The sequence below is a fragment of the Macaca thibetana genome, chromosome 7, assembly GCF_024542745.1.
Source record: "Macaca thibetana thibetana isolate TM-01 chromosome 7, ASM2454274v1, whole genome shotgun sequence".
Classification (NCBI taxonomy): domain Eukaryota; kingdom Metazoa; phylum Chordata; class Mammalia; order Primates; family Cercopithecidae; genus Macaca; species Macaca thibetana.
In genome coordinates this window covers 156,083,717-156,107,503 of record NC_065584.1, presented here as the reverse complement: position 1 = coordinate 156,107,503, position 23,787 = coordinate 156,083,717, and the positions used below count along the sequence as shown (strand labels likewise).

The following is a 23,787-nucleotide window of genomic DNA, read 5'->3' as shown; positions in this document are numbered from 1 at the left end:
TGCCACCTACTGATTGTAGGCCCTAGGCCTTGAGTGAACATAAGCAGTAGCCAGGTAGTGGTTATGGCAGGCCTTGGGCAAGACCCAGTGCTGTGCTGCCTTCAGGTCTGACCCAGCACAGTCCCAGTGGTGGTGGCCACAGGGGTGCTTATGTCACCCCTTCCCTGGTTCCAAGCAGCTTATCACAGAGAGAAGCTACATTCTTGTAGGAGAAAGTAAGGGGAGACAACAGTCTCCGCCTGGTAATCCAGGGAATCCTTCTGGAACTTACACAAGACCACCAAGGTGGTACCTCTATGAATCTGCAAGAGCCACAGCATTAGTGGGCTTAAGGTGTCCCCTAATGCAAATACATCTGCAGTGACCAAAGACTTAGATCACAACACCCAAGTCCCTGCAAATATCCAGAAAGCCTTCCAAAGAAGGACGAGTACAAACAAACCCAGACTGTGTACAAACAAACCCAGACTGTGAAGACTACAATAAATACCTAACTCTGAACTATCGAGACCCCAATGAACATCCACAAGCATCAAGACCATCCAGGAAAACGTGACTTCAGCAAACGAACTAAATAAGGCATCAGGGACCAATCCTGAAAAAACAGCAATATGTAACCTTTCAGTCAGAAAATTCAAAATAGCTGTCTTGAGGAAACTCAACGAAATTCAGGACAACACAGAGAAGGAATTCAGAATTCTATCAGATACATTTAACAAAGAATCAAGCAGAATTTCTGGAGCTGAAAGGCAACTGACATACTGAATTCACGACAACACAGAGAAGGAATTCAGAATGCTATCAGATACATTTAACAAAGAATCAAGCAGAATTTCTGGAGCTGAAAGGCAACTGACATACTGAAGAATACATCAGAGTCTCTTAACAGCAGAATTGATCAGGTAGAAAGAAGAATTAGTGAGCTTGAAGACAAGTTATTTGAAAATACACAAGAGGAGACAAAAGAAAAAAAGTAAAAAGGAATAAAGCATGCCTACGAGATCTAGAAAATCGCCTCCAAAGTTCAAATCTAAGAGTTATTGGCCTTCCAGAGGAAGTAGAGACAGAAATGGGGTAGAATGTTTGTTCAAAGGGATAATAACAGAGAACTCCCCAAACCTAGGGAAAGATATCAATATTCAAGTACAAGAAGGCTACAAAAGACCAAGTAGATATAACCCAAATGACACTACCTCAAGACATTCAATAATCAAACTCTCAAAGGTCAAAGAAAAAGAAAGGTTCCTAAAAGCAGCAAGAGAAAAGAAATAAATAACATACAATGGAGCGCCATTACATCTGGCAGCGGACATTTCAGTGGAAACCTTACAGGCCAGGGGAGAGTGGCATCACATATTTAAAATGCTAAAGGAACCACACTTTTACCATAGAATAGTATATCTGGTGAAAATACCCTTCAAATGTGATGGAGAAATAAAGACTCTCCCAGACAAACAAAAGCTAAGGGATTTTATCAACACAAGCCCTATCCTATAAGAAATACTAAAGGGAGTAGAAAGAGACTAGAAAGAAAAGGATGTTAATGAGCAATAAGAAATCAATTGAAGATACAAAACTCTCTGGTAATAGTAAGTACACAGAAAAACACAAAATATTATACACTGTAATTGTGGTGTGTAAACTACTTCTTTTTTTTTTTTTTTTTTGAGACAGAGTCTCACTATCACCCAGGCTGGAGTACAGTGGCACCATGTCAGCTCACTGCAACCTCTGCCTCCCGAACTCAGGCAATTCTCATGCCTGAGTACCTAGAATTATAGGTGCATGTCACCACACCCAAGTAATTTTTGTATTTTTAGTAGAGATGGGGTTTCACCATGTTGACCAGGCTGGTCTCGAACTCCTAATCACAAGTGATCCCAAAGTGCTGGGATTACAGGTGTGAGCCACTGCACCTGGCCATCACTCTTACCTTGGGTAGAAAGACTAAAAGATGAACCTATCAAAAATAATAACAATAACTCTTCAAGACATAGACAGTACAATAAGACATAAATAGAAACAACAAAATGTTAAAAAGCAAGGAGACGAAGTTAAAGTGTAAAATTTTTATTGGTTTCTCTTTGCTTGTTATTTTGTTAATTGCAATCAATGTTAAGTGATAATCAGTTTAAAATAATGAACTGTAAGACATTATTTGCAAGCCTCATGGTAACCAAACCCAAAATCATAAAACAGATATACAAAAAGCAAAACTCAAGCAATTAAAACATACTACCAGAGAAAATCACACTCACTAAAAGGAAGACAGGAAGGAAGGAAAGAAAGAAGACTACAAAACAATCAGCAAACAACAAAATGCCAGAAATAAGTCATTAAGGCCAGGCGCGGTGGCTCACGCCTGTAATCCCAGCACTTTGGGAGGCCGAGGCGGGCGGATCACAAGGTCAGGAGATCGAGACCACGGTGAAACCCCGTCTCTACTAAAAATACAAACAATTAGCCGGGCGCGGTAGCGGGCGCCTGTAGTCCCAGCTACTCAGGAGGCTGAGGCAGGAGAATGCCGTAAACCCAGGAGGCGGAGAGTGCAGTGAGCCGAGATCGCGCCAGGCATGGTGCTCATGCCTATATCCCAGCACTTTGGGAGGCTGAGGCAGGAGAACTGCTTGAGCCTAGGAGTTCAAGACCAGCCTAGGCATCATAGCGAGATCCCATCTCTATAAAAATTTTAAAAATTGGTCAGGTGTGGTGGCATGCACCTGCAGTTCCAGCTACCCAGGAGGCTGAGCTGGGAGAACTGCTTGAGCCTGGAGGTCAAGGTTGCAGTGAGCTGTGATCATGCCCCTGCACTCTAGCCTCAGCAACAGAGCAAGATTCTGTCTAAAAAAAAAAGAAAAAGAAAAAGAAAAAGAAAAGATATAATAAAGATCAGAGCAGAAATAAATGAAATTGAAATGAAGAAAATAATGCAAAAGGTCAACAAAATGAAAAGTTAGTTTTTGAAAAGATAAAATGGACAAACCTTTACTCAGACTAAGAAAAAGAGAGAGAAGACTCAAATAAATAAAATCAGAGCTAAAAAAGGAGACATTACAACTGATACCACAGAAATTCAAAGTATCAATAGTGACTACTATGAGCAACTATATGTCAATAAACTGGAAAGTGTAGAATAAATGAATAACATTCCTAGATACATACAACCTATCAAGATTAAACCATGAAGAAATCCAATACTTGAACAGACCAATAACAAGTAATGAGATAGAAACAGTAATAAAAAGTCTCCCAGTAAAGAAGATTGGGACCCATTGGCTTCACTGAATTTTACCAAACATTTAAATAAGATTAAATACACAACTCCTATTCAAACTATTCTAAAAAATAGAGGAGCAGGGAATAATTCCAAATGCATGATGCAAAAAATCCTTCAGAAAAAAACTAGTAACTAAATTCAACAACACAATAAAAACATCATTCATCAGAACCAAGTGCGATTCATCCCAGGGATGCAAGGATGGTTCAACATAGGCAAATCAATCAATGTGATATCTCATAGCAACAGAATGAACAACAAAAACCATATGACCTTTCAATTGATGCTAATAAAAGCATTTGATAAAATTCAACATCCCTTCAAGATAAAAACTCTGAAAAACTTGGGTATAGAAGGAACATGCCTTAACATAATAAAGTCGTATATGACAGACCCATGGCCAGTTTCATACTGAAAAACCAAAAGCCTTTCCTCTAAGATCTAGAACAAGACAAGGATGTTCACTTTCACTACTGTTATTCAACGTAGTACTGGAAGTCCTAGCCAGAACAATCAGATATGAGAAAGAAATAAAGGCCATCCAAATTGGAAAGGATGAAGTCAAATTACCCTTGTTTGCAGATGATATAATCTTATATTTGGAAAACACTAAAGACTCCACCAAAAGTGATTAGAATTGATAAATTCAGTAAAGTTGCAAAATACAAAATCAACATCCAAAAAACAGTAACATTTCTATATGGGAACAGCAAACATACATATTTCTATATGCCAACAGCAAACAATCTGAAAAATAAATTTAAAAACTAATCCCATTCACAATAACTACAAATAAAATATCCAGGAATTAACCAAAGAAGTAAAAGATCTACAATGAAAACTATACAACATGGATGAGGCTGGGCGCGGTGGCTCAAGCCTGTAATCCCAGCACTTTGGGAGGCCGAGACGGGTGGATCATGAGGTCAGGAGATCAAGACCATCCTGGCTAACACGGTGAAACCCCGTCTCTACTAAAAAATACAAAAAACTAGCCAGGCGAGGTGGCAGGTGCCTGTAGTCCCAGCTACTAGGGAGGCTGAGGCAGGAGAATGGCGTGAACCCGGGAGGCGGAGCTTGCAGTGAGCCGAGATCCAGCCACTGCACTCCAGCCTGGGCGACACAGCGAGACTCCGTCTCAAAAAAAAAAAAACAAACAAAAAAAAACCTGGATGAAAGAAGTTGAAGAGGACACAAAAGAATTGGAAAGATATCCTGTGTTCCTGGATTGGAAGAATTAATATTGTTAAAATGTCCATAAAACCAAAGCAAATTACAGATTTAATGTAATACCTATCAAAATACCAATGAAATTCTTCACAGAAATAGAAAAACACAATTCTAAAATTTATATGGAACCACAAAAGATTAAGAATAGACAAAGCAATCCTGAGCAAAATGAAGAAAACTGGAGGAATTACATTACTTGATTTCAAATTATACTACAGAGCAATAGTAACCAAAACAGCATGGTACTGGCATAAAAACAGACATATAGACCAATGGAACAGAATAGAGAACCTAGAAATAAATCCACACATCTACAGTGAACTCACTTTCATTAAAGGGTTTTCATTAAAGGGGTCAAGAGCATACATTAGAAAAAGGACAGTCTCCTCAAAAAAATGGTGCTGGGAAAACTGGAAATCCATATTCAAAAGAATGAAACTAAACTCTATCTCTCACCATATATAAAAATCAAACCAAAATGGATTAAACACCTAAATCTAAGACCTCAAACTATGAAACTTCTACAAGAAAACATTGGGGGAACTCTCTGGGACATAGAACTAGGCAGAGATTTCTTGAGTAATACCCCACAAACACAGGCAACCAAAGCAAAAATGGACAAATCAGACCACATTAAGTTAAAAAGTTTCTGCACAGCAAAGAAAATAATCAACAAAGTGAAGAGACAACCCACAGAATGTGAGAAAATATTTGCAAACTACCCATCTGACAAGGGATTAATAAACAGAATATATAATAGCTCAAACAACTCTATAGGAAAAATGTCTAATAATCTGATTTTAAAAGGGGCAAAAGATTTGAATAAACATTTCTCAAAAGAAGACATACAGATGGAAAACAGGTATATGGAAACCTACTCAACATCATTGATCATTAGAGAAATACAAATCCAAACCACAATGAGATATTGTCTCACCCCAGTTCAAATGTGAGTGAATAACTCACTAAAAGTGAGGCAATAACAAATATTGGTGAGGATGTGGAGTAAAGGGAACCCTCTTACACTGTAGGTAGGAATGTAAGTTGGTATAACCACTATGGAGAACAGTTTGGAGGTTCCTCAAAAAACTAAGAATAGAGCTACCATGTGATCCAGCAGTCCCACTGGTAGGCATATACCCCAAAGAAAAGAAATCAGTATATCGAAGAGATATCTGCACACTCATGTCTATTGCAACACTAGTCACAAAAGCCAAGATTTGCATCAACTTAAGTGTCCATCAACAGATGAATGTATAAAGAAAATGTGGTACATATACACAATAAAGTACTATTTAGCCACAAAGAAGAATGAGATCCTGTCATTTGCAACAACATAGATGGAAATGGAGGTCATTATGCTAAGTGAAATAAACCAGGCACAAAAAGACAAACTTCGGGTTGGGTGAGGTAGCTCATACCTGTAATCCCAGCACTTTGGGAGGCCAAGGTGGCTGGATTACCTGAGGTCAGGAGTTCGAGACCAGCCTGGCCAACATGACAAAACACTGTCTCTACTAAAAATACAAAAATTAGCTGGGTGTGGTGGCACATGCCTGTAATCCCAGCTACTCAGGAGGCTGAGACAGGAGAGTGGCTTGAACTGCCTAAGGCGAAGGCTGCGGTGAACCAAGATTGCAGCACTGCACTTCAGCCTAGGCAACAGAGCAAGACTCCATCTAAACAAAAAAAAAAAAAAGAAAAGAAAAAAGACAAACTTGCCGTGTTCTCACTTATTTGTGGAAGCCAAAAATTAAAACAATTGAACTCATGGAGATAGAGAGGATAATGATGGCTACCAGAGGCTAGAAGGGTAGTGGGGGTTAAGGGGGAGGTGGGGATAGTTAATGGGTACAAAAAATAGAAAGAATAAATAATATCTAGCATTTGATAGCACAACAGGGTGACTATAGTCAATAATAATGTAATTTTAAAATAACTCAGAGTATAATTGGATCATTCATAACACAAAGGATAAACGCTTGAGGGGATAGATACCCCATTTACTCTGATGTGATTATTACGTATTGTCTGCCTGTATTAAATTATCTCATGTACTCTATCTATTATGTGCCCACAAAAGTGATAAATTAAGAATTTTTTAAGAATAAATGAAACACAGGGAGCTCCAGAACTGGGTAAACACAGGCTCTAGCTTGAGCTGAAACAGAGCATTCAAGCCAGCAATGGGTGGGCCTGGGACCTTTACTTGGCTCGATGTGAGGACAGTGCCCTCCTCTCATGAGGACTCTTTTGTAGACTTGGCTTATATTATTATGCAATGCTTGTCACCTTTCATTAACTTTTCTTGCAAGCCTGCCTATTTCTTTCAACTCTATGTGGCCAGGAGAGGCTTTGTGTCACTATTTCAGATGCAGACACACATCTTAGGGAAAACTGTCTGCGAGCGACAGCTTTCTCAGCCACAAGTCAGAGAGGTGGAGAAATCAATTTGAATTCTGGGCATCCAATCAAATATTTAAAACAGGACACGTCACCCTTTGAAAGTTGCAAAGTAAACAGAAGTTCAGCCTGGGAAGCAAATGTACTTCTGATTATTTAAACTGAAGTTCTAGAGAGGACGGGATAGTCAGTGGTTCCAACAACTTCAATGAGGGAACTTCAGGCAAATGCGGAGAACAAATGCAAAGTAGCATCCACGTAGTCCTAGTAGCATCAGAACCCTATTAATATACTCACATCCTGGAAAATGTCTGTTTCAGGCTTTTAGCAATTATTATCTGCAAACTGTGTTGCCGTAAAGTTTGAATGTTTTTCATCAATTAGTAAGAATCCATACCCATGTCCTTATAAGTGTTTGCTTTTCTTTTGTATCATCAGCTAATAGACTTTTAATGAAATACTAAGAAAACGTGCTCTCCCAGTGAAGAGACCACATTTCATATTCCTTCCAAGTCATCTCACCACCATATATTTATATTTCTGGATCTTTGTTAACTATATTTTCATCAGTGTCCCTTAAAACCTTGCTACTCAAAATATGATCCAGGGACCAGCAGCATCAATATCACATGGAAGTTTGTTAGAAAAGCAGACTCCCAGGCTGTTCCCCAGGCCCTACTGAATCAGAATCTGCAATCCCCCAGTGATTCACCCTATAGCGTGAGAGTGCTGAGCCAAAAGAGCATCTGTATCTGACAAATCTATAACCAACAAGAAAAGGCAAATACTTTTGCATAGAAAATCCAGGTACAATGGTATATATGTAGGCATACGCAGTGATAATACTAATGAATGCCAGTATGCTTACTGAATGCCAGACCCTGTTATAGGGTCATGACTCTTCACCACAACACAGGACGTAGGTACCATCCTCCTCATTTTTTAGATGATGCACAGAAGCACAGAGAGCTTAAGTAACTTTTACAAAATCACACAGTAAATCAGTGGAAGAGGCATGACTTGAACCCACGCAATTCGACTTCGGGGGGCAGGTTTGTAACCATTATACTCTACCACTACATTCACCATTCCTTAGCAGTGTGCACCTGTATTCAGGAAATTAAACAGTTGATTTGGGATCTGAAAGATAAAGCTAGATTGCTATCAGGCCCATCATTTTAGTTCAGTAACATTTAGAAACAGAGAACATAAAAGTTGGAGATCATAAAACTCTAAGAGAATGCCCTTGGGTATTTTCTGAGGACGCTGAAGCTCCGAGACGATGTGTGAAAACCAGCGGTTTTTCCAAAGGAGCGGAAAATTGGAGGCTATGATGTTTCCCATGATGTTTCCTGCCTCGTCTATGCCGCATCCTAATTCTTTCAGTGTTTGCTCTTCCAAAGATATTTCATACACATCAGATATCAAGTGACACCTTGTTCCTTTCTGAACTTGCATTCAAAATGTGAGAACAAAATCCTGTCATTTGCAATAGCATGGATAGAACTGAAGGACATTCTGTCAACTGAAATAAGCCAGGCATACAAAGACAAATAGCACATGTTCTCACTCATATGTGGGAGCTAAAAAACCAAAATTGAACTCCTGAAGACCGAGAGTGAAATGACGGTTGCCAGAGACTGGAAAGGGTAGTAGGGACAGGGTTATAAAGTGAGGATAGTTAATGGGCAAAAAAATACAGTTAGAATTAATAAGATCAAGTGTTTGGTAGCACAATAGGGTGACTATAGCTAACAATAATTTATTGTATATTTTAAGATAACTAAAAGAGTAGAGGCTGGGCGAGGTGGCTGACGCCTGTAATCCCAACACTTTGGGAGGCCAAGGTGGGTGGATCACCTGAGGTTAGGGGTTCAAGACCAGCCTGGCCAACATGGTGAAACCCCGTCTCTATTAAAAATACAAAAAATTAGTTGGGCGTGGTGGCGTGAGCCTGTAATCCCAGCTACTTAGGAAGCTGAGGCAGGAGAACCACTTGAACCCAGGAGGCGGAGGTTGTAGTGAGCTGAGATTATGCCATTGCACTCCAGCCTGGGCAACAAGAGTGAAACTCCACCTCAAAAAATAAATAAATAAAGTAAAATAAAATAAAATAAAAGAGTAGCACTAGAATGTTCCTAATACAAAGAAATGATAAAAGCTTGAGGTGACGGATATCCCAATTACCCAGATTTGATCATCACACACTGTATGCCTGTATGAAAATATCACATATACCTCATAAACATATACATCCATTACATACTCATAACAATTAAAAATACACTTTTTAAAAATCTGAGAATATCAATCCTGCTTTATAAGTTATTTTGCATCCTATTTGAAACCTCCTCATTCAAAATGTTATTGGGAGGATAGGCTGTGCTCACAAATCACACCTCAATATCCCTAATATTAAACACTGTAGCAATTTATATTCAAAGTATAATAGGAACTTCCAGGTGTTGTAGCCAAAGAGCTCTTCCTGTGATAAAACTCGGTCTGCCAGCTAGCTATAGAGTGCTAATTAAGATAGACTCTTCGTTTGGGCTCCAGAGTCATTTACCTGCTAAAGCTTAGCTCCACTAATACGTATGTAGACGAAAGGAGGGTAGAAGTCCAAGCGCAAATTAATGTGGCTACAGAATTTGTGCCATTTCATCTAAGATGCCGATTTTTAACCAAATGGTGCTTTCTGTCAACACTGAACATCCCACAAGGATTCTCTCAAGCCCAGAATGTTTGCAGAACGCCAGGCGGGGAGTTCCTGGAACAGACTTCAGAAGCCCAAGGAGGTTGAAAACTTCCTGTTTAAAGTACAACTTCTGCTATAAAAGGCATGAATCAACTTTCCTTTGGAAGCCTGCCCCTTCTGGGGAGAGGCAAGATAAAATATGCCATTCCCTTAAAATGCCACCCTCATGACGCCAACTATTTCTTGATTTAACCAGCAGTGCCCTTTCCATAACCTCTGTTTCACAGGCAAGGAAGGAGCTCCAGATCCAACTAGCAAAGATTGCCGTGTCCCTTGTGAAGCATGTGGTGTCAACATAAGTCACTTAATAATGGAAATGCTAGAGTGGGACCTAGTGACGCCCAAAGATCAAAAGCACAGTCAGGGCTGACCAAGCAGCCCTATCTCAGCCCACTCCTCCCAGAGCGCATGGTTCAGTGGCCCCGACGTGGGCTGGGGGCAGCTAGCAGCCTAGTCCCTCCCTGGAAAACAATGGAGTCAGCAGTCACAGATCAAACACCCTAAGAATTCACCCTAGTTCAGGGGCACTTACCTTGCACTGCCCAGACACACAGATGGCCGTGCCATTCTGGTCACAAGGGGTGCCATCGATGACCTTCTCAGCTTGCCGTACATAGAAGCGGTAGCCCATTGCCTGGCAGTTCAATTCACATTTGCGATTGCCTTTCACTACCAAAATAAAATAAAATAAAGGTGAGGTATAAGCAATATCATCTCTGTGGAATCAACACCTTTTTTCTTCCTATAATTTTTATTGAGATAAAATTCATATAACATAAAATCAAGCATTTTAACCAACTACACAGTTCAATAAGTCTTTGTATATTCATAAGGTTGTATGTCCAACCACAACCATTATATAATTCCAGAACATTTCCATCAGCTCAAAAAGAAGCCCTGTGCCTGTGAGCTGTCATTTCAATTCCTTGCTCCCCCTAGATCTTGGCAACCACCAATCTACTTTCTGTCTCTATTGATTTGCCTATTCTAGACATTTCACAATCACACACTCTTTAAAAGTGCATGAAAGTTATCAGCTCTCCCCATATTCGATGACAGAGGGAAGGGATTGTATCTTGATCTATTTGCATATAGTAGTGATACAATGCTGAGTGAATATTATAAAGGAATTCTTAAAGACTCTCACCATGCAAGTAACAGATTCTACTTTTAGACATCCTCCCATGCTTTGCCATTGTCATAATTAATTATGTTGGTCCAAGACCAACCTAAATATATTTCATGTATCAGCAATCATAGTGAGCACACAATTTTTATGTTCACAAGTCTCACTCTGTAACCCAGGCTGGAGCACAGTGGCGCGATCTTGGCTCACAGCAACCTCTGCCTCCCGGGTTCAAGTGATTCTCCTGCCTCAGCCTCCCGAGTAGCTAGGATTACAGGTGCCTGCCAACACAGACAGCTGATTTTTTTTTTTTTTTTTTTTTTTTTTTTTTTTTTTAGTAGAGACAGGGTTTCACCATGTTGGCCAGGCTGGTCTTGAACTCCTGACCTCAAGTGATTCACCCACCTCGGTTTCCAAAAGTGCTGGGATTACAGACATGAGCCACCACACCCAGCCATATTCTGCTTTTTAAACTTAATATCTACATGGTTATATCATCTGTATGCCTTTTTAAATGGCTGCAGCTTCCTGTAATAATTCCTCCATTATGAGATATTTAAGTGGCTTCTCCATCACTCTAGGTTGAAGTTCAAAGTTCTAAGCGATGGATAAAACCTCTTTCAAGAGCGGAACCTCGCCTACCTTTATGGCCTCATTTCCTCCTGTTCTTCCTTAAATTCACATTCCTAAATACACATTCTACACACAACTAAGCACTCCCTCTCTCTAGCCGTTGCTTAACTGTTCCTTCTCTCACTTGGTTGGCCTGCATTTGTAATTTGTTTGTATTTCCAGGTCACCTCCTCAGGAAGTCCGCCACGAATCTGGATCCCACCTGTACTTCTAGCCCCTCTCAGGTTGATGTGTCCTCCTCTGTTTCAGGGCTAACCATGCTATGTTGCAGTGTGGTTTTGCGATAATACAGGATGTCTCTGTCTTCTTTACTTTTGTATCCCAGGAACCCAGCACAGAGCTTGGCACATAGCAAATGCTAAACAAACCTCTGAGGAATCAAACAAGGGATGGATAAATGAATATCAGCCTTTTCTCCCCCTTGTCTTTCTCTCCCCTCCTCCTGCTAGATATATTTCCCTACCTCAGAGTCTTTCTCTACATTTCTATCACTTCATACCAAGCCTGGCACACAGACGGTGCTCAGTAAATGCTAAATTAATTACTGCTACAAGGAACATCTCAGAACAATTTAGTTGCTTCCAAAATAAGAATGAAAATAAATTTCAGGCAAGATATATTTCTCTATCTGAAAGAGACAGACAAGCCAAGTACACACGGATTTAAAAAAAAAAACAAAAAAAACTGTTTTGGAGACAAGACTAATGCTTTGCTCAGCCATAGCCTGTTCCAGGCTGTCTAAAATCAGATTACCAGATTGGATAATACTGACTTTTTCCTACACAACACGATACAGCATATTTCCCCAGTGTGGCTGCCTGACTGTCATAGCAATAAACTTCCTTCTATTCCAAAGCCAGTGAAAACCTCTAACAGGAAATAACATGGAGCCTCTGCGACCGCATGGTTCCGGATGATTGCATCATCTAGGTACTCTGAGCTCTATCTTAGAAGTCAAGAGACCTGGTTTCTTCCCTTGGCTGCCCAAAAGATGTAAGAGGTTATTTGGGGGGAAAAAAAAATAAAAGAATACCAAAATGGAAGCACCTTTGGGATTTATTTCAAACCAAATCATCATTTGATAGATTAAAACACAGGCTTAAGAAAGGAAGTGACAAGTTGGAGGCAAAACTCATCTCCTACAACTTGCTTTCTCATTTCATCTGTCAAGACCCTATTCCCTCTCTCCCCAGCTCCTGACTTTCTCAAGCACTAGAACTATCCAGGTGCCTTGCACTGTAAGTAATAAAAGTGCCTGTGAAAAGCAGCCTCATCTGAGAAAGGGTTTGGGGTCCTCACTTCTCTTGGCTTCCTCCCAACTATCTCTATCCTTTGAGATACTATCTTTTGGGGCCACAATTTTATTCCTCAATATTTGCAAACATACTGCAGAACATTCTGAGGGAAAAAAAAACAACAAAAAAAGCTAAACACGAGACAATTACAGTAGAATCTCCAAATGGCCACAAGAAAAGAGCCCAGAGGAATAGCCTTAACTCTGGGCTCCTCCCACCAGTAGACATTGGGGACACTGCATCCGCCTTCTCCCACTTGCAACTAGGAGATAACTGAAACCTGAGGACAAGGGACTTCTTAACAAAACTGCTAGCATCCTGTTGCCTTAGAAAATACTCACTCTAGCCGGGCGCGGTGGCTCAAGCCTGTAATCCCAGCACTTTGGGAGGCCGAGACGGGCGGATCACGAGGTCAGGAGATCGAGACCATCCTGGCTAACACGGTGAAACCCTGTCTCTACTAAAAAATACAAAAAATTAGCCGGGCGAGGTGGCAGGCGCCTGTAGTCCCAGCTACTCGGGAGGCTGAGGCAGGAGAATGGCGTAAACCCGGGAGGCAGAGCTTGCAGTGAGCTGAGATCCGGCCACTGCACTCCAGCCTGGGTGACAGAGCGAGACTCCGTCTCAAAAAAAAAAAAAAAAAAAAGAAAATACCCTAGTTCTTCTCATAAAATTATGTAATGACTTCTCTAGACCCTGCATAGACTTCCTACCCACTGCCCCCACCTTTGTGTCTGTGTGAGATAGGGTCTCGTTCTGTCACTCAGGCTGGAGTGCAGTGGTACATTCTTGGCTCACGGCAATCTTGACCTCCCAGGCTCAAGCCCTCCTCCCATTTCAGCCTCTTGAGTAGCTGGGACTACAGGTGTGCGCCACCACACCCAGCTAATTGTTGTATTTTTTGTAGAGATGGGGTTTTGCCATGTTGCCCAGGGTGGTCTTGAACTCCTGGTCTCAAGTGATCCTTCTGCCTTGGTCTCCCAAAGTGCTAGGATTACAGTCATAAGCCTCTGCCCCCAGCCCCCAACTCCTTTAAAATTCCTCATAAAAATACATTTGGGCTGGGCACAGTGGCTCATGTCTGTAATGCCAACGCTATTGGAGGCTGAAGCAGGAGGACTGCTTGAGCCCAGGAGTTTGAGACCAGCCTGGACAACATAATGAGACCCTGTCTCTACAAAAAAAAAAAAAAAAAAAAAATTAGCTGGGCGTGAGGGTGCATGCCTGTAGTCCCAGCCACTCAGGAGGCTGAGGCGAAAGGATCCTTTGAGCCCAGGAGTTTGAGGCTGCAATGAATTGTGATTCTACCACTGCACTCCAGCCTGCATGACAGAGCAAGAGCAAGATCCCATTTCAAAAACAACAACAACAACCTTTGAAGGGTTTCAAATTAAGGTTTTGCATGGATATTCACCTTATTCTTTTTTTTTTTTTTTGCCTTTAAGTAAAGTACAATTTTGATGCCAGGAGACTCTTCTCTAAGCAGATTTTGTCAGGTTTTGTTGGTGCGGGGAAAGGGGGAAAACAGAAGGGTGCCACAAGCTGGAAGCAATGGGATAAGAGGAAGTGGGCACCAACTTCTCTCTGTTTCTCTCCTTTGTTCTCATCTGCTTCCTGAATGTCCTCCCTGCCTCCAAATGAACATTTCACCGTCCACACACTAAAGCAGTGGTTCTTACTGTGGTCCTGGGACCAGCAGCACCAGCATCACCTGTGTACTTGCTAAAAATCCAAATTCTTGGGCCTCACCCCAGACATCCTGGATCAGAAACTCTGGGGATGAGGTCTAGGACATGGTCAAGTTTGGGAATCATTGCTCTAAGGAAAACCAAGCAGTGAGCCAACTTGGAAGCAGCTGACTCTTATTTTGAATCAAAGATATTCAGATCCCACGCCTGAAATTAAAAGATAATATAACCCCAAATATAGGCACTCTAATTAAATTTGGGATATTACCAGGTATCTGGAGCCCTGATATTTAAAAGCCCTCTAATCATGAAAAAAAAAAATGCTGGTGACTATACAAGAAAATTTAGGTTACTAAGAGTAAAGCAACTAAAAGCTAAAGAGTTTACCCTTGAATACAAGATTTAAATCACTTATTGAATTCTGTTTCCTTGGAAAAGCCATTGATACAGTAGTGAAGATTTTTTTAAAAAGTAATAAACTCAAAAGAAAAAGAAAATAGAAAAGGAGTTAACGGTTACAAAATTTAGGAAACCTGAAAGCAGAAGGACTCATCGTAATGACTAAGCCAACCCAAGAAAGCTGATCCTAAGCAGCAATAAAAGCAGCAAAGCTACGCAGCATTACAGAGTCTCCAAAAGGTAACTTTGGAAATGGGGGAGAAAGCAGACCTAAAACTGGAACAACTATGTCTAAGAGTTGTAAGAAGTAGTTAGAGGTTCTGCTTTCCAGAATGGCTGTCAGTGCCTCTGAAAATCAACTCTTCTATAAAAGCAAAAGGCAAAAGGCAGCTAGAGCAGCTCTACTAATATTTTGGACAAAGTAGACTTTAAGTCAAAGATTGTTACTAGAGATAAGAACATTTTATAATAATAAAAGAGTCAATCCATCAGGAAGACATAACAATCAAGCCCCTAAATACATAAAGTAAAAACTGACAGGCTGGGTACGGTGGCTCATGCATGTAATCCCAACACTTTAGAAGGCCAAGGTGGGCTGATCACCTGAGATCGGGAGTTTGAAACCAGCCTGGCCAACATGGAAAAACCCCATCTTTATCAAAAAATACAAAAATTAGCCAGGCGTGGTGGCATGTGCCTGTAATCACAGCTCCTTGGGAAGCTGAGGCAAGAGAATTGCTTGTGAAAGGACACAAAGATAGATGTGTACCCGCCCCCCACCCGCTACACCCTTGTTCTGCTCTCTAATCTTTGCACATACCAGAGATTTCGTAAGTTCTGTGAGTACCTGGTTTTCTGCACGTACCAGAGATTTTGTTTTGCACATACCAGAGATTTTGTAAGTTCTGAGGCAAGGTCACAAGACGTGTTTAAGTAAGATAAACTCTTGCTGCCATAAACCTGCTCTCCCGCCTCAAAGTTTGAACCAAAATATCAGAAATGGCAGGAACCAATCATAGCCAAATCGCCTTGTTCAAACACTAGCCAATCATATATCTGATTTGTATAATAACTCTATGCCCACTTTTCTTAGACTATATAACATTGTTCGGAGCTGAGTGGGGGAGCTCTCCTGCCCGTCTCGTTTCACAAGCGAGGGAGAGTTCCAGGTTCGAACCTGTAATAAAGATCCTTGCTGCTTAGCTTTGACTCTGGACTCTGGTGGTCTTCTTCGGGGAATAAACGGTCTGGGCATAACAAATGGGGGCTCGTCCGGGATTTCCCCCAAGCCCACCAGATCCCCAAGTCAACGGATCTTAATCTGTAGGTAAGCCGGCTTTGTCACTGTCTCTGTCTTTGTCTCTGTCTGTCTCCCTGAAATTTCGCGAAATCCGTAATCTGTAATCTGTATTGGTCTGTTCTGTAAGTGGCACGGTCTTGGCGGACGCGCTAGAAGACAGCCACTCGGGACTGGTGGGAGACGTTCCCCAGTGCCCATCTGGGGGCCTCCATCCTTGGTTGCCCCGTCTGACTCAGGTCGGAAGTCTGACACGCGCTCGCGAATGCTCATCGTTATTACTGTCTGTCCGTTATTGTTAAGTGTTAAGTGTAAGCCCAAAACGAAACATAAAACCTTTTCTTCCCCTTCCAGGACCGGACCTGTCGGATACTTCCCTCTGCTTCACACTCATTTTCGTCCCCCCTTCTCTTTGTAGGAGCAGTCCAAAGATGGGCAACAACCAGAGCACGCCGCTCTCACTCCTTGTTACCAATTTTAAGGATGTGAAGGCTCGGGGGCGTAACTTAAGCGTAGAACTAAAGAAGGGAAAGCTAGTTACTTTCTGCCGTTCGGAGTGGCCCTCTTTCGGCGTAGGGTGGCCCTCCGAAGGAACTTTCTGTCTCTCTATTACTACTAAGGTAAAAACTAAGATTTTCCTGCCAGGGCAGTCAGGACATCCTGATCAAATTCCTTATATTCTAGTGTGGCAGGATCTTGTGGAAAACCCACCACCCTGGATAACTCCATTCATCCCTGAGCCCTGCAAAGTCCTAGTAACGCGACCTACAAGACAAAAGACTCCCTCTGCTCCCTCGGCCCCTGTGCTGCCGGACAGCCAGGACCCCCTAACGTTAGAACCCACATTTCCCCCACCATATCCGCACCTTATCCCGCAGGACCCAGTCCCCCAGGGTGGTGCTTCCGTAGAGGGAAACCGAGAAGCGGAAGCAGCCGAGAGCGAAAGTAACCTGGGGGGGCCAGCTGGCCGAACACGAGGCCGCGTACAGCGGGACCAAGCTTCCCGACTCCCTGACTCCACTGTAGCCCTGCCTCTCAGAGAAATAGGATCGCTCGATGATACCGGGCTCTCCCGTCTCATGTATTGGCCTTTTTCCACCAGTGATTTATACAATTGGAAGTCCCAAAATGCTAGGTTCTCAGATAATCCCAAAGATCTAACCTCGTTGTTAGACAGTGTCATGTTTACTCACCAGCCGACCTGGGATGACTGTCAACAGCTCCTCCGAATCCTGTTCACAACGGAGGAGCGGGAAAGAATCCAAGTTGAGGCCAGAAAACTGGTTCCAGGAGATGACGGCCAGCCAACTGCAAATCCTGACCTCATTAATGCGGCTTTCCCTTTGACCCGGCCCAGATGGGACTACAACACGGCAGAAGGTAGGGGACGACTGCTCATTTATCGCCAGACTCTAATGGCGGGTCTCCGGGCTGCAGCTCGCAAGCCCACCAATTTGGCTAAAGTATATTCTGTGTTACAAGGTAAGACAGAAAGCCCCGCTGTGTATTTAGAGAGATTAATGGAAGCCTCAGACAGTTTACCCCTATGGACCCGGAAGCACCGGAAAATCAGGCAGCGGTAGTAATGTCCTTTGTAAACCAGGCAACACCAGATATTAAAAGAAAACTCCAGAAATTAGAAGGTTTAGAGGGAAAGCAGATTCAGGACCTCCTTCAGATGGCCCAGCGAGTTTATAATAATAGGGATACTCCAGAAGAAAAACAGTTCAAGGCAACCAAAGAAATGACGAAAGTCTTAGTAGCAGCTTTCCCCCAGGCAGGAAATGGCCAAAACAGAAAGCAGAAAAAGCAAGGCCCTAGGCAAGGATTAGAAAAAGATCAGTGTGCTTATTGCAAGGAACGTGGCCACTGGATTAAGGACTGCCCAAAGAAACGGAGACCAGCTAACCCTACCTCCGTACTCGTTACCCAGGACTCTGACTAGGGAGGACAGGGTTCGGACCCCCTCCCCGAACCCAGGGTAACTTTGCAAGTGGAGGGGTCCCCAGTTCGCTTCTTGGTCGATACTGGGGCGGAACGCTCAGTCCTAACCAAATCAATTGGAAAAATGTCTAAGAAAACATCCTGGGTGCACGGGGCCACAGGCATCAAAAAATACCCCTGGACAACCCAGAGGACTGTAGACTTAGGAACGGGAAAAGTCTCCCATTCCTTCCTAGTCATCCCAGAGAGCCCCTGCCCTCTACTAGGGAGGGACTTGCTGACAAAGATGGGAGCCCAAATCCACTTTGAGCCAGAAGGGCCCAAGATAACTGATTCCCAAAACAGGCCAATATCTATCCTGACTGTCACCTTAGAAGATGAGTACCGACTCCATCAAGAGCAAAAGCCCCCCGATCAGGGAATTGACTCTTGGCTCCAGCGTTTCCCTGAAGCGTGGGCAGAAACTGGGGGCTTGGGTCTAGCTAAACATCGACCTGCCATATTTGTGGAAGTTAAGCCAGGGACAGACCCGGTTCGGGTTCGGCAATATCCTATGCCCCTGGAGGCAAGAGAAGGAATTACGCCCCATATCCGCCGACTCCTAGACCAGGGAGTCCTACGGGCTTGCCACTCATCCTGGAATACTCCACTGTTACCTGTTCGTAAACCCAACAGTACGGACTACAGGCCAGTACAGGATTTAAGAGAAGTTAATAAAAGGGTCATGGACATACATCCCACTGTGCCCAATCCATACACCCTTCTGAGTGCCTTACATCCCAAAAAACAGTGGTATACCGTTCTTGATCTAAAAGACGCTTTCTTCAGCCTTCCTCTGGCTCCCAAAAGTCAAGAACTCTTTGCATTTCAATGGACGGATCCTGAGAGGGGCATCAACGGTCAGCTAACATGGACCAGACTGCCACAAGGGTTCAAGAACTCGCCAACCCTGTTCGATGAAGCCCTTCATGAAGATCTGGGTGAGTACCGGCGGCAACACCCTGAAATAACTCTTTTGCAATATGTTGATGATCTCTTAATAGCGGCCAGGTCCCCGGAAACTTGTGTTCAAGGGACTGAGGACCTCCTGAAGACTCTGGGGGAGCTAGGCTACCGAGCCTCAGCAACAAAGGCTCAGATCTGCAAGTCGGAGGTAACTTATCTGGGGCACCTATTAAAAGGGGGGCAACGCTGGCTAACCAAAGCCCAAAAGGAAACAGTCCTACGCATCCCTAGACCCCAGTCAACACGGCAAGTGAGAGAATTCCTGGGGTCAGCAGGGTTCTGTAGGTTATGGATACCCGGATTTGCTGAGTTAGCCAAGCCCCTATACCAGGCAACAAAGGAACGGCAGCCCTTCAATTGGACGGGAGAGGCTGAGCTGGCCTTTCAGCAAATCAAAACTGCCTTCTCAGCCCCCGCGCTGGGGCTCCCTGATGTCTCCAAGCTCTTCCACTTATACGTGGATGAAAGTAAGGGTGTTGCAAAAGCCGTGTTAACAGAGTACCTAGGCCCCTGGCAGAGGCCAGTTGCCTATTTGTCAAAAAAATTAGATTCAGTGGCTGCTGGCTGGCCACCCTGCCTCCGGATAATCGCGGCGACCGCCCTAATGGTCCGAGACGCTGATAAACTTATCATGGGGCAAGAGTTGCGCGTTATAACCCCGCATGCCATTGAAGGCGTCCTCCGGCAGCCGCCGGACTGATGGATGAGTAACGCCCGGCTCACCCACTATCAAGGACTGCTGTTAAACCCCCTCAGAATAACTTTTCTGCCCCCAACCTCTTTAAACCCTGCTTCACTGCTGCCAAATCCAGACTTGGACGCCCCGTCCCATGAGTGCACTGAGATACTGGCTCAGGTGCATGGGGTGCGGGAGGACCTGCAAGATCGTCCGCTCCCCGACACAGAACTCACCTGGTTCACTGATGGCAGCAGCTACGTCCACCAAGGCCAGCGGTATGCAGGAGCGGCTGTAACGTCAGAGACTGAGGTAATCTGGGCGGAACCCTTGCCTCCAGGGACATCGGCCCAAAGAGCCGAACTGATAGCCCTTACACAGGCCCTCACCCTAGGGGCAGAGAAAAAACTAACAGTATACACGGATAGCCGCTATGCTTTCGCTACTGCGCACATACATGGGGCCATCTACAGAGAAAGGGGACTATTAACAGCCGAAGGCAAAGAAATAAAAAACAAACAAGAGATCCTAGCTCTATTAACTGCTTTGTGGAAACCAAAGAAATTGGCTATCGTACATTGCCCTGGGCATCAGAAACCAACTACGCCAATTGCTCGAGGCAACTTCTTAGCCGACCAAACCGCAAGGAGCATAGCAAAAGCTCCCAGTCAGCTCCTCGCGCTCCAGCTCCCCGATCCTGGCCCGCGAAATTTGCCATGTTTTCCCGATTATACCGAACAGGATCGTGAATGGATGAACACGCTTCCCCTAAAACAGGTTAAAAATGGGTGGTGGACTGATATAAATGACCAAACCATCCTACCAGAAAAATTAGGACGGCAGGTGTTGGAACACATCCACCGGACAACCCACCTGGGTGCCCGGCGAATGATGGACTTAATCAGGCACGCCAAGTTTAGAATCAGGTGCATAGCTGAACTGGCCAGCGATGTCACAACAAATTGCAAAGCCTGCCAACTAAACAACGCTTGCCCCCAAACCCAGACCACCGCAGGAATTAGGTGTAGAGGAACTAGGCCTGGTATCTATTGGGAAATAGACTTTACTGAGATAAAGCCTGGAAAATATGGGTATCAGTACTTACTTGTCTTTGTAGATACTTTTTCAGGATGGACAGAAGCGTTCCCAACTAAGAGAGAAACTGCTCAGGTTGTAGCAAAGAAAATTTTGGAAGAAATCCTCCCCAGGTATGGCTTTCCCGTCCAAATAGGGTCAGACAATGGACCAGCCTTCGTTGCTAAGGTAAGTCAGGATTTGGCTTCCATTCTGGGGGCAAATTGGAAATTACATTGTGCTTATAGGCCCCAAAGCTCAGGACAGGTAGAAAGGATGAATCGGACTCTGAAGGAGACCTTAACTAAATTGACCATGGAGACTGGCGCTAATTGGGTAGTACTTCTCCCCTACGCTCTGTTCTGGGCCCAAAATACCCCTTACAGACTAGGCCTCACACCATATGAAATCATGTATGGCAGACCCCCACCCCTGGTCCCCAGTCTAAAAGATGACTTACTCAAACATGAAACTGAAAATGTCTCTGAGCTCCTGTTCTCCTTACAAGCCTTACAGAAAATTCACCAGGAAATTTGGCCCAGACTACGAGAACTGTACGAGGCAGGACCTCCGCCGACGCCTCATCCGTTCCAGCCGGGAGACTGGGTCCTAGTCAAGCGCCACCGGCAAGAAACTCTTCAACCCAGGTGGAAAGGACCACTGCAAGTACTCCTGACTACTCCCACCGCTCTCAAAGTAGAAGGCATCGCTTCGTGGATCCACTACACACACGTCAAACCAGTGGACCCAACATCCGACCTTCTCGAGCTGTCTGGAGCACCGGTTACATGGACTATAGACAAAGCTAAGAACAATCCCTTAAAGCTAACCCTGCGCCGTCATCCCCATAGCCGTAACCATGTCTAGCTTACCTATGCTTTTATGCCTTATGCATCTGACTCTCCTCACTGCTGCGCCGTCTAATCCCTATGTCTGGAGGTTCTGGCTCTATGAGAACAAAACTCACCCCGGGGAAACCCCCCAAGCGGGTAAACTGCTAGCTAGCGCAGACTGCCCCCCTCAGGGTGTAATACTATAGTTTACCTCAATTTCACTAGGTTCCAGATTGCCCAACCAGCAATACCCATGATCTGTTTTGAATATGATCAAACTGAATATAATTGTAAGGTTGCCCATATAGCTACTGTAAGACGCACTCTGTCCGATACTGGAGAGAACGACAAGGGTGGTATTTTTACAAAACTGAGTCTCCCGTCACTTACACTTGGATAATTAGAGACCCATGGGACTCTCGGTGGACAACCCCACAACATGGGGGAGTATATTACTCATCAACTAGTACCTGGCCCAGTAGCCATTTATATCTGTGGAGAAGTCTAGTCCAGATTCAACCCTTAATCCACATACAAATCCACAGGCAGGAAACCAAGCTATCACAAGACTTGCAGCCCTTCTCCTGGCTAACTCTATTACGGGAAGGGCTAGCATTCGCCAACCTCACTGGTTTAGGCGACCTGTCCTCTTGCTTTATGTGTGCAACCCTAGGAAGACCACCATTAACGGCTGTTCCTCTATCCTCCCCTCCCACAAACTATACAGGTTTTAACTCATCGATAGTCACGATACCCGATGTGGCCCTGTACCGTGACCCATACCAAGAGAAATACCCCTATTGTTATTCGGCATTTAGCAACAGCCTCTGTAACCAATCGGCTACATACCCTAATAGTCCCATATATGCTCCCCCTGGTGTGTTCTTCTGGTGTAATATGACTCTGTTAAAAACTCTGTCCAAAAGCATCTCTGACGGACAGTTGTGTATCCCTGTTACCCTAGTTCCCCGACTGACACTGCTAACCCCGGCAGAGTTCATAGGCTGGGCAGGGACCGCCCCAACTAAAATTGCGCGACATAGACGAGCAGTTTTTCTACCACTAATTGCCGGAATATCCTTAACCACCTCTGTCGTCGCAGCGGGGTTAGCAGGAGGGGCCCTACAACACTCCATGATAGAAAACGACAAGCTGTTACAACAATTCTCTGTTGCTATGGAAGACTCCGCCTATTCCCTAGCCTCCCTTCAGCGGCAGCTCACCTCCCTAGCACAGGTCACCCTTCAAAACCGCAGAGCCTTAGACTTACTCACGGCTGAGAAAGGAGGTACCTGTATGTTCCTCAAAGAAGAATGCTGTTTCTATATAAATGAGTCAGGGTTAGTTGAGGAAAGAGTCCAACGCCTACACGAACTAAGCTTAGAAATGAAAAAGCAACAATTCACTACAGCCGCTAACAATTGGTGGAGCTCTTCAATGTTTTCCCTTCTGGCACCCCTTTTAGGCCCCCTAATGTCTTTACTACTTCTATTCACTATAGGCCCCTGTGTGGTAAATAAAATTTTACAATTTGTCAGAGAAAGGTTTGATACCATCCAACTAATGGTCCTCCGTAGCCATCACCAGCCTCTCCTGCACCCAGAAAGTGAGGCTATATTATAAGGCTCTGGAAATCCAAGATTGGACATCCAGTTGCTTATGAGAAGGGGCAAATGAAAGGACACAAAGATAGATGTGTACCCGCCCCCCACCCGCTACACCCTTGTTCTGCTCTCTAATCTTTGCACATACCAGAGATTTCGTAAGTTCTGTGAGTACCTGGTTTTCTGCACGTACCAGAGATTTTGTTTTGCACATACCAGAGATTTTGTAAGTTCTGAGGCAAGGTCACAAGACGTGTTTAAGTAAGATAAACTCTTGCTGCCATAAACCTGCTCTCCCGCCTCAAAGTTTGAACCAAAATATCAGAAATGGCAGGAACCAATCATAGCCAAATCGCCTTGTTCAAACACTAGCCAATCATATATCTGATTTGTATAATAACTCTATGCCCACTTTTCTTAGACTATATAACATTGTTCGGAGCTGAGTGGGGGAGCTCTCCTGCCCATCTCGTTTCATGAGCGAGGGAGAGTTCCAGGTTCGAACCTGTAATAAAGATCCTTGCTGCTTAGCTTTGACTCTGGACTCT

The 23,787-nt window shown here is 43.8% G+C and overlaps 1 protein-coding gene across 1 annotated transcript in view; it reads right to left on the bottom strand.

Annotated features, from left to right (window-relative positions):
- THSD4 (thrombospondin type 1 domain containing 4) overlaps positions 1 to 23,787 on the bottom strand; it is a 686,742-nt gene that overhangs the window by 363,698 nt on the left and 299,257 nt on the right. The window contains exon 7 of the mRNA XM_050796270.1: positions 10,198 to 10,334. Coding sequence (XP_050652227.1) covers positions 10,198 to 10,334 — 137 coding nt within the window. The remainder of the gene's footprint in view (positions 1 to 10,197; positions 10,335 to 23,787) is intronic.